The sequence below is a fragment of the Stegostoma tigrinum genome, chromosome 16 (genome assembly GCF_030684315.1).
Source record: "Stegostoma tigrinum isolate sSteTig4 chromosome 16, sSteTig4.hap1, whole genome shotgun sequence".
Lineage (NCBI taxonomy): Eukaryota > Metazoa > Chordata > Chondrichthyes > Orectolobiformes > Stegostomatidae > Stegostoma > Stegostoma tigrinum.
Window position 1 is genome coordinate 4,998,403 of NC_081369.1, and position 16,504 is coordinate 5,014,906.

The 16,504-nt window shown below is 42.0% G+C and overlaps 1 protein-coding gene across 11 annotated transcripts in view; it reads right to left on the reverse strand.

The window, feature by feature from the left end:
* The window catches only part of st3gal2 (ST3 beta-galactoside alpha-2,3-sialyltransferase 2), a 297,050-nt gene that overhangs the window by 55,914 nt on the left and 224,632 nt on the right, over nucleotides 1–16,504 (reverse strand). For all 11 annotated transcript variants that reach the window (XM_059651578.1, XM_048546296.2, XM_048546294.2 and 8 more), the window contains one exon: nucleotides 13,885–14,078. In XM_059651578.1, coding sequence (XP_059507561.1) covers nucleotides 13,885–14,078 — 194 coding nt within the window. The remainder of the gene's footprint in view (nucleotides 1–13,884; nucleotides 14,079–16,504) is intronic.

The following is a 16,504-nucleotide window of genomic DNA, read 5'->3' on the forward strand; positions in this document are numbered from 1 at the left end:
TCCGCTATGTGGATGACACCTTTGTCATCACTAAACAAAACAAATTAGAGGAAACATTCAAGGCCATCAATAACACCCTTACTGGCATAACATTCACAAAAGAGGAGGAAAACAACAGCAAACTGCCATTCCCAGATGTCACAGTAGAGCGAACAGTCAATGAGGAACTTCAAACCAGCATCTACAGGAAAACAACACATACGGACCAAATACTGAACTACAGGAGCAACCATCCCAACACCCACAAACGAAGCTGCATTAGAACATTATTCCAACGAGCCACCACACACTGCAGCACAAAGGAACTACGCAGAGCAGAGGAAAATCACCGATACAGCGTATTCAAAAAGAATGGGTACCCTATGAACACAGTCCGCCGATTCCTCAGCAACAAACTCAAACAAACAGACAAAACGGGCTCAGAAACCATAACCACTCTCCCCTACATCAAAGACATTTCCGAAATGACTGCCAGACCACTCAGACCTCTTGGCATCAGGGTAGCCCACATACCCACCAACACACTAAAACAGCAGCTAATGAACTTAAAAGACCCTATACAGACAAAAAACAAAACAAACGTCATCTACAAAATACCTTGCAAGAACTGTGACAAACACTACATTGGGCAAACAGGCAGAAATCTAGCCACCAGGATACATGAACATCAACTAGCCACAAAACGACATGACCCACTATCACTCGTATCCTTACATATAGATGAGGAAGGACGCCACTTTGATTGGGACAACACATCCATCCTAGGACAAGCCAAACAGAGACACGCACGAGAATTCCTAGAAGCATGGCGTTCCAACCGAAACTCCATCAACAAACACATTGATTTGGAGCCAATCTACCATCCCCTGAGAAAAAGGACAGGAAATGACATCACCAATGCAGGAAATCACATCACCAACCCAAGGAAACCTAAACAGATAAATCGAAAGCGGGACATAACACCAGCGCTTCGTCGGAGGCTCACTGATGATGTTACCTAGAATGGTGACGAAACGTCTGAAAACTAACCTTCCAGCTCAGCGAGCAAACTCACATCCATAAAGAAGCTTTCATAAGCAATGTATGTCAAAAACACTTCACAGCCACTTAAATACATTTGAAGTGTAGCCTCAAATAGCCTCTCTTTATTTTTAAACTGGGCACCCCCCAAACCCGAGTTCCAGTTTTTTTTCATGAAAGAACACCTCTTTTAGCATCCACTGTATCAAATCACCTCAGAATCAAAATGTTTCATGAAGATCAGCTAAACGCCAAAGAATTAGGCCCAATGCAGATTTGTCTTTACTTAACTAAGGGAATCTGAGAATTGCAACGGCATAGAAAGAGGCCACTTGGCATATCATGCCTATATTAATAAAGACCAACACAGTCCACAGGACTCCAGGTGCAGTCTCAGCAATATACAGTTGTAGTTAGACTTCCCGACTTTAATATTTTACATCCCCCTTCCAATAAAGACCAATGTTCCATTTGCCTTCCTAATGATTTTATGTATACACTTACCAACTTTTTATGGTTTATGTACAAAGACACGTAATTTCCCTGGTACTGCAGCATTCTGCTGTCTCTCTCCATTTGAACAATATTCTCCTTTTCAGTTCTTCCTAGCAAACTGGAGAACCTCACATTTTCTCATAAAATATTCCATTCATAAAACTTTTGCCCATTCACTGAAGTCCCCGATTGACAAAAAAACTGACTTAGGAATGCCTGTACTGTGTGAACAACGTCTCATATTAATAATAATTTTAAAGATCTGACATGCAAATGTTACTTGTTTTTGCACATGGCTATTTTATATCGTATTGTATTGTGTTCCAACTTGGAGTACAAATTGACTGTTTGAAGGTAAATCCACACTTGATGTGTGGGAGGCTTTTAAAGAGAGGCTGATCAGCATTCAGGAGAGACATGGTCCTGTGAAAATGAGTGATAGAAATGGCAAAATTAGGGAACCATGGATGACAGGTGAAATTGTGAGACTAACTAAGAGGAAAAAGGGAGCATACATAAGGTCTAGGTGACTGAAGACAGACGAGACTCAGGGAGAACATCAGGAATGTAGGGCAAATCTGAAACGAGGAATTAAGAGGGCTAAGAGGGGACATGAGATATTGTTAGCAAACATGGTTAAGGAAAATCCCAAAGCCTTTTATTTATATATAAAGAGCAAGAGGATAACTAGAAAAAGGACTGGCCCACTTCAGGACAAAGAAAGAAAGTTAAACGTTGAGCCAGAGAAAATGGGTGACATTCTTAATGAGTACTTTGCATCGGTATTCAACAAGGAGAGGTACATGACAGATGTTGAGGTTAGGGACAGATGTTTGCTTACTCTAGGTCAAGTCGGCATAAGGAGGGAGTAGGTGTTGGGTACCCTAAAAGGCATGAAGGTGGACAAGTCCTCAGGTCCGGATGGGATCTTTCCCAGGTTATTGAGGGAAGCGAGAGAGGAAATAGTCGGGGCCTTAACAGATATCTCTCCAGCATCCTTAAACACTGGTGAGGTCCCAGAGGACTGGAGACTTGCTAATGTTGTCCCCTTGTTTAAGAAGGGTCGCAGGGATAATCCAGGTAATTATCGACTGACATCAGTGATGGGGAAGCTGCTGGAGAAGATACCGAGGGATAGGATCTATTCCCATTTGGAAGAAAATAGGCTTATCAGTGATAGCCAACATGGTTTTGTGCAGGGAAGGTCGTGACTTACCAATTTAATAGAATTCTTTGAGGACATGACAAAGTTGATTGATGAGGGAAAGGCTGTAGATATCATATACATGGACTTCAGTAAGGAGTTTGATAAGACTCCCCATGGCAGGCTGATGGAGAAAGTGAAGTCACATGGGGTCCAGGGTGTGCTAGCTAGATGGATAAAAATCTGGCTAGGCAACAGGAGACAGAGACTAGTAGTGGAAGGGGGTTTCTCCAATTTGAGGCCTGTGACCAGTGGTGTTCCACAGGGATCTGTGCTGGGACTACTGTTGTTTGTGGCATACATGAATGATCTGGAGGAAGGTGTAGGTGATCTGATTAGCAAGTTTGCAGATGACACGAAGATTGGTGGAGTAGCAGATAGTGAAGGGGACTGTCAGAGACTATAGCAGAATATAGATCGATTGGAGAGTTGGGCAGATAAATGGCAGACGCAGTTCAATCCGGGCAAATGTGAGGTGATGCTTTTTGGAAGATCTAATTCAAAAGCAAACTACACAGTAAATGGAAAAGTCCAGGGGAAAATTGATGAACAGAGAGATCTGGGTGTTCAGGTCCATTGTTCCTGAAGGTGGCAACGCAGGTCAATAGAGTGGTCAAGAAAGCATACGGCATGCTTTCCTTCATCGTACAGGGTACTGAGTACAAGAGTTGGCGGGTCACGTTACAGTTGTATAGGACTTTGGTTCAGCTACATTTGGAGTACTGCATACAATTCTGGTTACCACATTACCAAAAGGATGTGGATGCTTTGGAGAGGGTGCAGAGGAGGTTCACCAGGATGTTGCCTGGTATAGAGGGTGCTAACTATGAAGGGAGGTTGAGTAGATTAGGAGTATTTTCATTAGAAAGACGGAAATTGAGGGGGGAACCTGATTGAGGGGTACAAAATCATGAGGGGTATAGACAGGGTGGAGAGTAAGAAGCTTTTTCCCAGAGTGTGGGACTCAATTACTCGGGGTCATGAGTTCAAAGTGAGAGGAGGGAAGTTTAAGGGAGATATGTGTGGAAAGCTCTTTACACAGAGGGTGGTGGGTGCCTGGAACGTGTTGACAGTGGAGGTGGTAGACACAGACACGTTAGTGTCTTTTAAGATGTATCTGGACAGGTACATGGATGGGCGGGGAGCAAAGGGATACAGACCCTTAGAAAATAGATGACAGGCTTAGACAGAGGATCTCGATTGGTGCAGACTTGGAGGGCCAAAGGGCCTGTTCCTGTGCTGTAATTTTCGCTATTCTTTGGTCTTTGACTACCTGACAAACTCAGGAACAGAAACCTATTTATAACCTGTGGATCTGCCCATTTATCCCCTCGCTGTCCCTTTGTATCCTCCTCATGTTTAGCTTTCTGACCTATCTTTGTGTCATCAGCAAGTGTGTCTAGAATCCAACTGGACCCTTCATGTAAGTCGCAAATATGGAATACAAATAGTTGAGGCACAAGCAATGGTTTCCAGAATCAGGCTCCACACATGTACAGTTTGCCAAACTGAAGATGATCCGTCTATCCATCGAGACTGTTTCCTGTTATTTAGATAATCCTCGATCCAGGCTAATTTGTTATCCCTATAAGCTCTTACTTTGAACAGTTGCCTTTCATGTGCCATCTTATTGAATGCCTTTTTAAAATCAAAAAGCACTACGTTTACAGGTACCCCTTTATCCACTCTGCATTTAGATTCTGAAACAAAAACCCCAATGGGTTTCCTTCGGGTGCTCCGGTTTCCTCCCACAGTCCAAAGATGTGCAGGCTAGGTGTATCGGCCATGCTAAATTGCCCCATAGTGTTCAGGGTTGTGTGGGTTACAGGGGGATGGGTCTGGGTGGGATGCTCCAAGGGGCAGTATGGACTTGTTGGGCCGAAGGGCCTGTTTCCACACTGTAGGGAATCTAATCTAATCTAATCTAAATTTGTCAAATGGGATCTTCCTCTCTCAAAACTATGTTTTGATTGTATTTGACATTTATTTATTGTCATGTGTATTTTGTTACAAAATACACTGAAAAGTGTTGTATAGGTGTTCCCAGTCTCTGGCACCACCTTAAAACACAGAAAAATAAACCGAAACATAGAAAACAAGGGCCGAGAAATAATGAAATAAAGGTTTATGGCATTATTATGATTTTCTAAATGTCCCACTTTTACCTCCTTAATAAGGGTTTTAATTATTTTTCCAATGACAGATGTCAGGCTGACTGTCCGATGGTTTTTTTTCTGTTTCTTTTCTGACCTGTTTTCCAACCTGCTGGTACCTTTTCAGATTCTCGTGAATTTTGGAAACTTACAAACAATGCATCCGGTATTTCTGCAGCCACTTCTTTCAAACATCTAAGCTGTAGGCGTTAGGTTCAGGAGACTTGACTTCAATCCCATTACTGTGATGCCACAGTACTGACACTGAAAAATCACTGCATTATCTGTTTCATTTTAAACCCTGAGACCTCTCTCTGTGCTCTTTCCTCTACAATCTTTGGGCTTTCAACTTGTTGATTTTCCTCATCTTCAACCTTGTTAGTGTCCCGCACTATGACAACTGGTTCTCAGGCAACAAAACAAATAGTCTGCAGGGGGAAAAAACCCTCTTTTGTTCGAAAGAAAGTGACGTAATTTCAATATAAGTGGGATAACACTGTTGATGACTTTCTTGCCTAGCTAATGAGCAGGGACTTTGCAAATCGCGCTGGGGGATAATCAATAATCCACATTTTATGAGGTGCTTTGTCTCATTTCCCAGCAGACAATGAGCTCCCAGGAACATCATTCAGTGTAGCTTCAGTTTGTGAAGTCCCGCTGGTGCCCCACACCTACACGAGACAATAAGCAAATATCCGTTGCCACAGTAACAGGGCAAACCTGTAAACATAATTATTCTGATTAACAGAAATCAACCATAGAGACTGGTACAGATGCTGTGCCTCAATATAAGTCACAGGACTGTACATACATTAATTCTTTTTAATGCATGTCCAGTGGGCTCTAAACGTCAATATTGTGCAATAAAACATTAATGCCCTCATGATGACACAATAGAACAACACAGTAATACCCTTTTATGAGTCACTTTACATTTAAAACAGGGAACACTTCTGGTGGGGTTGCTAATCATATGAATGTCCTGAGGTCCAGGACTGCGGGCAGGGGAGTTGGAAGTGACTTACATTCATATAGCACCTTTCACAAACACTGGATGTCTCAAAATATTTCAAAGCCAATTAAGTACGTTTGAAAGGCAGTCATTGTTTTAGTGACGGAGACCTGTGCATAGTAGGATCCCACAAATGGCAATATAGTAATGATCAGATGATCTGTTTGCAGGACGAGTATTGGCAGGACACTGAGGATAACTCTTCTTTTATATTCCCAGTTAGTTTCCCTCATATTTCATCTTCTACCCCTTATTGTTTTCTTAGCCATTCTCTGTTGATTTTTAAAGGCTTCCTAATCCTCTGGCTTCCCACTAATCTTCCCCATGTTGTTTGCTTTTTCTTTTTAGGCTGTCATTGATGTTCCTTGCTAGCCCTGGTTGGCTCATCCTCCCCTGTGGATGCATCTTTTTCCTTGGGATGAATTCCCACTGTGCCTCCTGAATTACCTCCAGAAACCCCTGCTATTGCTGTTCCTCTGATGCAATCACATCTGTGACTTCTAAAATCTATTTTTAAATGAGCACTGCACTCACTAATTTCATTAAGCGCAGTTGTTCTCAGGAATGGAACCTTCACAGATATGGAGGAATTACGGTACATTTAAGGGTGAGAGGATAATAACAGAAAGAATGGAGACCATTACTAATTGCAGTAGTAATTCCTGCACACAGCCAAAGAATGTAGGTAGTGTTTCAGAGATAGTAGGAACTGCAAATGCTGGAGAATCTGTAGAGCTGGATGAACACCGCAGGTCAAGCAGCATCTGAGGAGCAGGAAGGCTGACGTTTCAGGTCTAGACCCTTCTTCAGAAAGGGGGTTTAGAAGAAGGGGCTAGGCCCGAAACGTCAGCCTTCCTGCTCCTCTGATGATGCTTGGCCTGCTGTGTTCATCCAGCTCCACACCTTGTTATCTCAGATGTAGGTAGTGATCTAACTGAACATTTTGCGTCAGTGCTTGCTCATGAGATGAACCGTATGCATATAGAAATCAGGGAGAAGGTCTGTAATTCAATTAAAGAAATTAGCTTTGACAGGAGATTGAGTGGTCTGGCAGATTTGAATGTGGATAAATATCCAGCACCAAATGAAATGCATCTTGTGTTGCTGAGCAAGGCAAGGGTCAAAATAGCAGAGGCATTCACAATTTTCAACTCCTCTCTGGCCACAGGAGTGGTGCTGGAGGACAGGAAGACAGCCAGTAAGGTACTATTACTCAAGAAACAAATATGGATCAAATCGGGACGCAATAAGCCAGACAGTCTAACCTTAAATGTTGGTTAGGCCACAACTACAGTACTATGTGCAGCTCTGTAATCCATATTATTGGAGGGACGTGATAGCAATGCTGGCCGGGGGGGGGGGGGGGGGGGGGGGGGGGTGCAGAGAAGCTTGAGATAGTGGGGAGTGTGGGGCGGCTGGGATTGTTTTCCTTGGAGCAGAGGGGCTATGATCCAGATGTATAAAATTGCGGGGCAGAGATAGGGTGGACAGAAACGCTTCCCTTGATGGAGGGATCATCAACCAGGAGGCAGCGACGTAAGGTAAGGGGCAGGAGATTTAGAGGGAAGTGAGAGAAACATTTTCACCCCAAGAGTGGTGGGAATCTGGAACTGACTGCCTCACAATAGAAATATGTAGTTATGTGCCCATGATTGCATCGGAATCTAGAAAAATGAGGGGGTGGGATCTTATAGAAGTATAAAGTTATGAAGGGAATACATAAAGTAGAAGCAGGGAGATTGCTTCCACTGGAGGGTGAAACTAGAACTAGGGGGCACAGCCTCAAAATAAGGGGGAGCAGATTTAGGACTGAATTAAGGAGAAACTGCTTCACCCAAAGGGTTGTGAATCTGTGGAATTCTATACCTGGCGAAACAATTGAGACCAGCCCATTGAATGTTTTTTAATGCAAACAGATCCTTAAACAATAAAGGAATTAAAGGTCATGATGAGTGGGTGGGCAAGTGGAGCTGAGTTCTTAAAGATCAGCCATGATCAAATTGGATGGAAAGCAGGCTCTATGTGCCAAATACCTCCTCTTTCTCCTAACTTTGTGTGTTCTTATGTAATGATTTGCATTAAGGCAAGTAAGCAACACAACAAGTATTTGATATTAAAAATTGCATTAAACAACTGACTGAATAGATTAGCAAAAGGAACCTTATTTACCAGTTTATTTTGACTTTGCTGGTCAGCTTGATTTAACCTCTAGGCAGACATGTATGTGCATTATATGCTGCCATGTTTCTACATTGTACAATATAAGTTGCTTGTGTTAGTTCAATGTTATGAATTGGGAAACACCATCACAAATTTAGCAAGGATCTGTCTCGATCTTTCCTCACTATTTGCAGACATAGTCTGTTTCACAGCATGATTTTTATTCAAAGTATCAATACTGATCGAAATACTCATCCATCCTAACCCCAAACAGGGCTTTCTCAAAGGTAATAACTTGCAGCAACTCAAATTGATGACATGGTTGTTTGACAAACACACTGTGTGATGTAGGTGCCCACAGTGGTTCAGTGATTGGCACTGCTACCTCACAGCACCAGGGACTGGGGTTCGATTTCACCCTCGGGTGACTGTCTGTGTGGAATTTGCACATTGTCCTTGTGTCTGCGCGGGTTTCTTCATGGTGCTCCAGTTTCCTCCCACAATCCAAAGATGTGCAGGTTAGGTGGACTGGCCATGCTAAATTGCACCACAGTGTTCAAGGATGTGTAGATTAGTTGGGTTATAAGGGGACGGGTTTGGGCGGGATGCTCTGAGGGTCAGTGTGGACTTGTCAGGCCAAAGGGCCTAATTCCACAGTGTAGGGATTCTATGATATGATCTAGGAATGTCATTATTTAATTTTATTAAATTATTTAAACAGGCAACAACACACTTTGCGCTAAAAAGAAGAGTATCTCTTCCGTGTATTCAAAGACAATGGATACCCAAAAAACTGGGTCAGAAGATGCCTATTACATGAACAACACCAGGAAGATACTACACACCCCGACACACTCATCATGCTACATCAGGAACACATCTGAACTGACCACAAGACTCCCACAACCACTGGGCATCAGAGAAGCACACAAACCCACATCAACCCTACGCCAACTGCTCACCTGAATCAAAGACCCACTACCCACTATGGACAAGTCCAATGTCATATACAAGATTCACTGCAGAGACTGTGAGAAAGACTACATTGGAATAACAGGAAGGAAATTAACAACAAGAGTACACGAACATCAACTGGCTACAAAAGGACATGACCAATACTCGCTCATCTCCATCGACATGGACAAGGAGAACCACCAATTTGCCCAGGACACCACCAAGATCCTGGGACAAGCAAAGCAGAGACAAGCACGGGAATTCCTAGAAGCTTGGTACTCCACGAAGAAAGCCATCAGTAAACATATAGAGCTCGAACCCATATGTTGGTCTTGCCAGTGATGCCCTCATCAGATGAAAAAAATCTTAATGTTTCATAAACATTGGCAGTCACCCACAGGCTAAACCAAACAACCAACAGTAAAACGACACCTCCACAAAACATTTAAAAAGAATGACAGAGAAGTTACATATGACATTGAGTTTCAATCAAATTTAAAGTAAGCACTCTCCAAACACCAGAAGGGTGCCTCCAGCCACCTTTTAATCAACCCTCAATGCCAGTCAGGCTCTGCACGCCTGACATCATTAGAGGGGATCAGAATGTTTGTGCAGCTATTTCGCTTCAATTCCCTTTGCTCAGAAATTTCACGCACATCTTGGGTTCACACACTTGAGAGGAGTATTTAAGCCTGAATTAGGCTTTCTATCCAACAGCAAAAAAAAGGACATGTCTCCTTCCCAGGGGGACACAAATGGTCATGTGGCACCTATTGGGCGTTCTGGACAATATTGATCCCTCCACCGACATGATTAAAATGGATTAAATGGTCATTACTGCGTTGAAGCTCACTGTGTTAAATTGGCTGCTATTTCTCCCATATCAGTGCCTACAGTTCAAAAATGGCTACAAAGTGCTCTGGGACTTCCTGAGGTTGCGACAAATACAAAAGAGGTTTCAATTTTTTGAAATAAGTGTTTTAAGCACTCTCTCTTAGAAAGTAAGTTTTCATTTCTGTTTTGCTAAATCATAATTGCAGGTGATATACCTGTAGTAACAGCCTATACAGTTTAAAACCAATTAGGGGATGGGGGAGGGGGCTGGATCAACAAAATAAAACTGCTTCAATTTTCAATCCTTTCTCGGGAACTTAAAACAGTGTAATCCCCAAAACCCCGTATCCCTCCTTATGCAGAAAATAAAGCCTCAAAGCGATCTAATCATATTTTTTAAAAGGGCCCTAATGGTGCAACATCCGTTTTAAAATAGTGTACTGGAAACCTCCTGCAGCATCCTTTTGAGTGCTGTAGTGTTACTACACATTTCACTCTCAGTTTGAAGGGGGGAAGAATGGGCCTAAGACTTGCATTTTAAACTTAAACAGGGCAACTATTTGGGCATTAAAGCTGAAGTGAACTGACACACTAGGCTAAGAGGCAGTGAATCGAGATGCCATGGCAGGCATTCAAGGGCGTATTTCAGAATACTCAGAATGAGCACTCCTACTATAAAACAAAGTTCTATGTGGAGATCTCACCAACTATGACTGACTAAATTAAGGAAACCATCCAATTTAAGGGAAAGCATCTGTTGGACAAAGGTGAGAGTCAGGTCAGATGATACTGGTATTTAAAAAGGAAAACAATAAGTAAATTTAATGCTGATCCTACAGAGAGTGAGAATAGAGTGGTAATAATGGATATTAAGAAATGGCAGATGAAATGAACAAATATTTTCCTTCTGTCTTGAGTATAGAGAATGCAAGAAAGATCCCAGAAATAGCTGTAAATTAGGAAGTGGAAGGGAAAGGAAAGCTTCGCAAAATTATAGGGAGTGATAATAAGCAAACTGATGGAGCTGTGAGCTGACAGGTCTCTGGGACTTGATGGACCTCAGCCTAGGATCTTAAAAGAACTGACTAATGAGGTAGTATCTGTGTTAATGTTAATTTTCCAACATTTGTTAGATTCTGGAAAAGTTCTGTCAGACAGGAAAGCAGCAAATATAACCTCACTATTCAAGAATAGAGGGAGGCAGGAAACATTAAATTATGGGCCAATCAGCTTGATGGGGTCAGTGTCACAATCTATCATTATTGAGGTTACAGTTATTCTTTGAAGAAATGAGATACTGTGTATAAAAGGGATTTTGTACTTAGCTTTAATAGGCACTCATAGTATGGTTAGGGGAGGGAGGGAAATGTAGTAGCATGAATAATGTATCGGCTGACTGGCAGAAAACAGATAAATGGGTCTTCTTCTGATTGGCTGTGATGAATGCAGTCCTGCAGGGGTCTGTGCTGAGGCCTCTGTATTTTATAGTTAAATCAATGATTTAATGAGAGCATCAAAATGGGCTAAATTTGCAGATGACACAACGACAGGAAGGCAAATATGTTGCGAACAGGGCAAAAGGATTATGTAACTGGACATAAACAGGTAAGGAGGTAAAAATCTGGCAGATGGAGTATAAAGTGGGAAAATGTAAAGTAGTTCACTTTGGCTGGGTAAACACAGCATTGTTTAAACGGAGAATGAGCACAGAATTTTGAGGTGCAGAGGGATCTAGGCATTCCAGCACATGTATCACAGACCGTGCGCAGGTACAGCAAGAAATTAAAAAGGCTAATGGGATGCTATCCATTAATATGAGATTAATTGAACATAAATGTAAGGATGTTATGCTCCAGTTATTCAGAGCAATTGTGGGACTGTAAGAATGTAAATGTTTTGGAGGTGGCTCAGAGAGGGTTGACTTGAATGATGCGTGGAATGAATGGGTTGTCTTACAAGGAAAGATGGATGGGCTGGGCTTATTTCCATTGGGGTTTAATCAGAGTCCTGAAGAAAGATAATACCTGAAACGTTGACTTTTCCTTTCTTCCAGAGGATGCCTGGTTTGCTGTGTTTTTCCAGCCTCCTGTTTGCTTTCCTTGTTTCCACTGGAGTTTAGAACAGTGAGGGGTGACTTGATTGAAAATGATAAGTTCCTGAACAGTGTTGGAAAAGTGGACCTGGAAAGGATGTTTCCCCTTGTGGATCACTGCAGAGTAGGGGGCATTGTTTCACAATTAGGGGTCATCCTTTCAGAACAAAGCAGGGGAGAAATGTTTTTTTTCTCTGAGGATTGTGCTACTTTGAAGCTGCCTTTCTCACAATGCAGCAGAGACTGGGTCAGGAAATATTGTTTTAGACAGAGGTAGGAAAGTTTTTGTTAGGCAGGGGAATCAAAGGTGGATGTGAATGTAAAATTCAAGATATAAGTAGAACAACTGTGATTTACTGAATAGCAGGGACTGAATGGTCTACTTCTGCTCCTAATTCTTATGTTTGTGTGGATAAAAGCACTGAATTTCACAGAATCATTTCTTCACTAGTGAAACAGAGGAAAGCTTCAAATTTAAACAGGCTGAGGCCAATCAGCCCCTTGATCCCATTCGCACGTGATATGGTTACTGCTTTTCTATGATTTCAAAGGGAGTAGTGAGTGCTGTTTCAACTCGTCCAGAACAGTTGACCCTTGAAGGTTAAAATTCACAACTGGTCCATGGCCTAGAATTTGCTTAAAAAGTAATGGTGTCCGACTGTCTTATTAACATGCAAACAGGGTATGTTTGTAATGAGGAAGCAACACCCTTACAATTGCAAATAGACACAGGTATCTTGATGCTTTACTCTGCTTCACTGTTAGTTTTTGGGAAAATAGCTTCTCACCTTTAACTCTCGCATGGTTTTCAAGAACATCTGCATTGGGACATTGCACATCAATGAAACCTGCCAGACAAATTTAACAGCACAGTTGCCCTTTAAACAATATGATGGTTGTCAATATCTGCCAAGCAACCTCTTTGGTCCAAAAAGTGAACAATTTGAAGTGTAGAATCTCATTCTTTCAGGTTATGAACTGTTGGAGATTTTTAAAATGCCAACTTTTAGAATTGAACTTTTTTTGTCCCTTTGTTCTCTCATTCTTAATCTAATCTTTCTTCTGTATTCATCCAGCTCTACACCTTGTTTCTCAGATTCTCTCTTTCTTCCCTCTCCCATTGATTTTTTTGTGCCTGATTTAAGAGTGAAATCATTCACATATTCACATGAAATTCACCCTCCTTCTTTGACCCCTCTCTATTTCTCAATGCCTAACCCTCGTTGATGAAGGACATAAACTACTTGTTCTGTTGTTCCCCAGATGTCCACACTTCCAACACTGAATAGGCAAAGATTTTAAATTCTCTGAAAGTGTAAAAACAAGAAAACCCAGCAAGCAAAATCTGACCTGATATTTTAGTGGCAGGTTGGTCAGTAAGCCCTATACTAGAATCCCTTACTATGGAGATGGTGGAGCAGTTTGTACTGAGTCATACAAAGAAAAATTAGACTTGTTTCAGATATAATATTAACATTCTGGGAAACAGTATGCCTGTAATTTGAGATGTAACGTATGATAATGATGTCATATTGAAGACTGATAATTAGAGATTGCTGGCTGTGATTAATCAATAACTCAATTATTACTGCTGTATCCTATTAGCTCCCAGGTGGTATAGGCAAACCAGGAGAGCTGGTGGGTTTTTTCTTATTCCATTCCTCATCCTATACACTGAGATATGAAAATAAAAGGAAAAAAAATTGTTTGAAAAATACAGCAGTTGACAGAAAGTGAGATTCAGGTAATGGTTCTGCATTCAAAAATCAAAGTTTTATTCTCTCTCAGATGCTGACGAACCTGCCTAGCGTTCCAACATTTTTGCTTTTTATTTCAATTTCTTTATTTTGCCGCAGATTAAGCCATTTCCTTACCTCATGCCTGACATTTCACCAGGAATTTGTAAGAATAGTTAGTAAGGATCTCCTACCAGGGGATGTTCTTCACCTTCACAGCTTACCTCATGATGAAATCATGTGAGTTGATGTCTGCTCCATAGTGAGAATGATGGAGGTTTCCAGAATTCCCCACCACCGCACAGCGCCGACAGCGAGAACGGTTCCACGAGGTGTAGGGATTCTCTCCGGGCACAGTGAGGAAGAGTTTCGACAAAACGTCCTTCAGGTCATGCGGTTTGAATTGTGGCTGCAGCATCTGGAAGGTGCAGGGCAAGAAGAAAGTCACAATGAAATTAAAAAACAGTACATAGCAGATGAGAAACCAGACTGAATGCTCAGTAAGACGAAGAAATGCCCCTCTATTTATCAAACTATCTCACCCATTCAATGTCCAATGTTAACCCTCATTTAATTCCCAATGGAATTATTAAACTCTCCTTTCGGTTTCCATCGTAATAACAGAAACATTGTTGGCAATTAACCAAAGAACTATAAGGTGAAGAAATATATCTTTTGATTGCCTCTCCCAGCTAGTCCTAAAACAGGAATGTCAGACTGTAAGTTCAGTAGGACTGCCAGGCACTGGTCACCGCTTCAGTGCATCCCTACAAATACAGTTACAGTAACGAGCAGTCAGACCCCTGACATGTAGTTATTCAGCATCATAGTTACCCAGCTCATTAACTGAAATTTGGATACCTGGCAGCAGGGTTTATATATAGTGTAATGGATACCCAGGAGTGAGCTACAGGCTTGAATCCAACCCAGCAATTCACATTGTTTATGTGTAGAATAATGGATACCCTAGGGTGACATGCAGGCTGGAATTCAGTTGTTGGGTTCAAATGGTTTATGTACAGAATAATGGATACCCAGAATTGAGCTACAGACTTGCAATCTAATGGAGGGGTTTGGATGGTTTATACATAGAACAATGGATACATGCTAGTAAGTTATTGATGAAAACATTTCATCTCATTTATAAAAAATGGATAGCCATGAGTTAGTTACAGGTGGATTTTAACTTTCCAAACATACTCTGGGACTGCCATGGTATTAAGGGCTTGGATAAAGAGGAATTTGTGAAGTCTGTGCAAGAAAAATTTCTGATTCGCTACATGGATGTACCCACTACAGAAAGTGCAAAACTTGATCTACTCGTGGGAAATAAGGCAGGGCAGGTGACTGAGAGGTCAGTGGGGCAGCACGTTGGAGCCTATGACCATTATTCTATTAGTTTTAAAATAGTGATGGAAAAGGATAGACTGGATCCAAAGCTTAAAGTTCTAGATTGGAGGAAGGCCTATTTTGGGAAGAAATTTCAAACGTTGATTGGGGCAGATGTTTGCAGGTAAAGGGACAGCCAGAAAATGGGAAGCCTTCAAAAATGAGCTAACGAGAGTCGAGAGAGACAGTTTGTTCCTGTTAGCATGAAGGGCAAGGCTAGTAGGAGTAGGGAATGCTGGATAACTACAGATACTAAGGTTTTCGCCAACAATAAGAAGGAAGCATATGTCAGGTATAGACAGCAGAGATCGAGTGAATCCCTAGAAGGGTATAAAGGTGGTAATAATATACTTAAGAGGGAAATCAGGAGGGCAATAACGGGACATAAGAGAGCTTTGGCAAATACAGTTAAGGAGAATCCAAAGGGATTCTACAAATAAATTAAGGACTAAATGGTAACAGGGTGAGAATAGGGCCCCTTAAAGATCAGCAAGGCATCTACGTATGGAACAACAAGAGATGGGGGAGATATTAAGTGAGTGTTGACTGTGGAGAAGGACATAGAAACTAGAGAACTTGCAGAAATAAATAGCGACATCTCGAAAAATGTCCATATTACAGAGCAGGAGGTGCTAAGTGTCTTAAAACATATAAAGGTGGATAAATCCCTGGGACCTGATCAGGTGTACCCTAGAACTCTGCGGGAAGATTGGGATGTGATTGTTGGGCCCTTTGCTGAGATATTTGCGTCATCAATAGCTACAGGTGAGGTGCTGGAAGACTTGAGGTTGGCCAATGTGGTGTGATTATTTCAGAAAGGTGGTAAGGAAAAGCCAGGAAACTATAGGCTGGTGAGCCTGACATCAGTGTTGGGCAAGTTGTTGGAGGGAATCCTGAGGAAGGGGAATTACATGTATTCAGAAAGGAAAGGGCTGATTAGGGATAGTCAATATGGCTTTGTGCGTGGGAAATTGTGTCTCACTAACTGGGCTGAGTTTTTTTGAAGACCTGACAAAGGGGATTGATGAGGGCACAGCAGTGGATGTGATTTATATGGACTTCAGTAAGGCGTTCAGCAGGGTTTGTCACGGCAGACTGGTTTAAAGATTTAGAGAAGATTTGTAGCTCGGGTTGTGGGTGAGGTTGCAGACTTAATCGCCGAGCCGGTGTGTTTGGTTGTAGACGTTTTGTCACCCTGTTGGGTAACATCGTCGGTGCATCTCTGGTGAAGCGTTGGTATTCTGTTCCACTTGTTATTTATATGCCTTGGTTTGCTGGGGTGGTTGGCATCACTTCCTGTTCTGTTTTCCAGTGGTTTGTATGTCAGGTCCAGTTCAATGCATTTCTTGATGGAGTTCTGGTTGGAATGCCAGGCCTCCAGGAATTCCCTGGCATGTCTCTGTTTGGCTCGTGCTATTATGGATGTGTTGTCCCAGTCAAATTCTGTCCTTATTC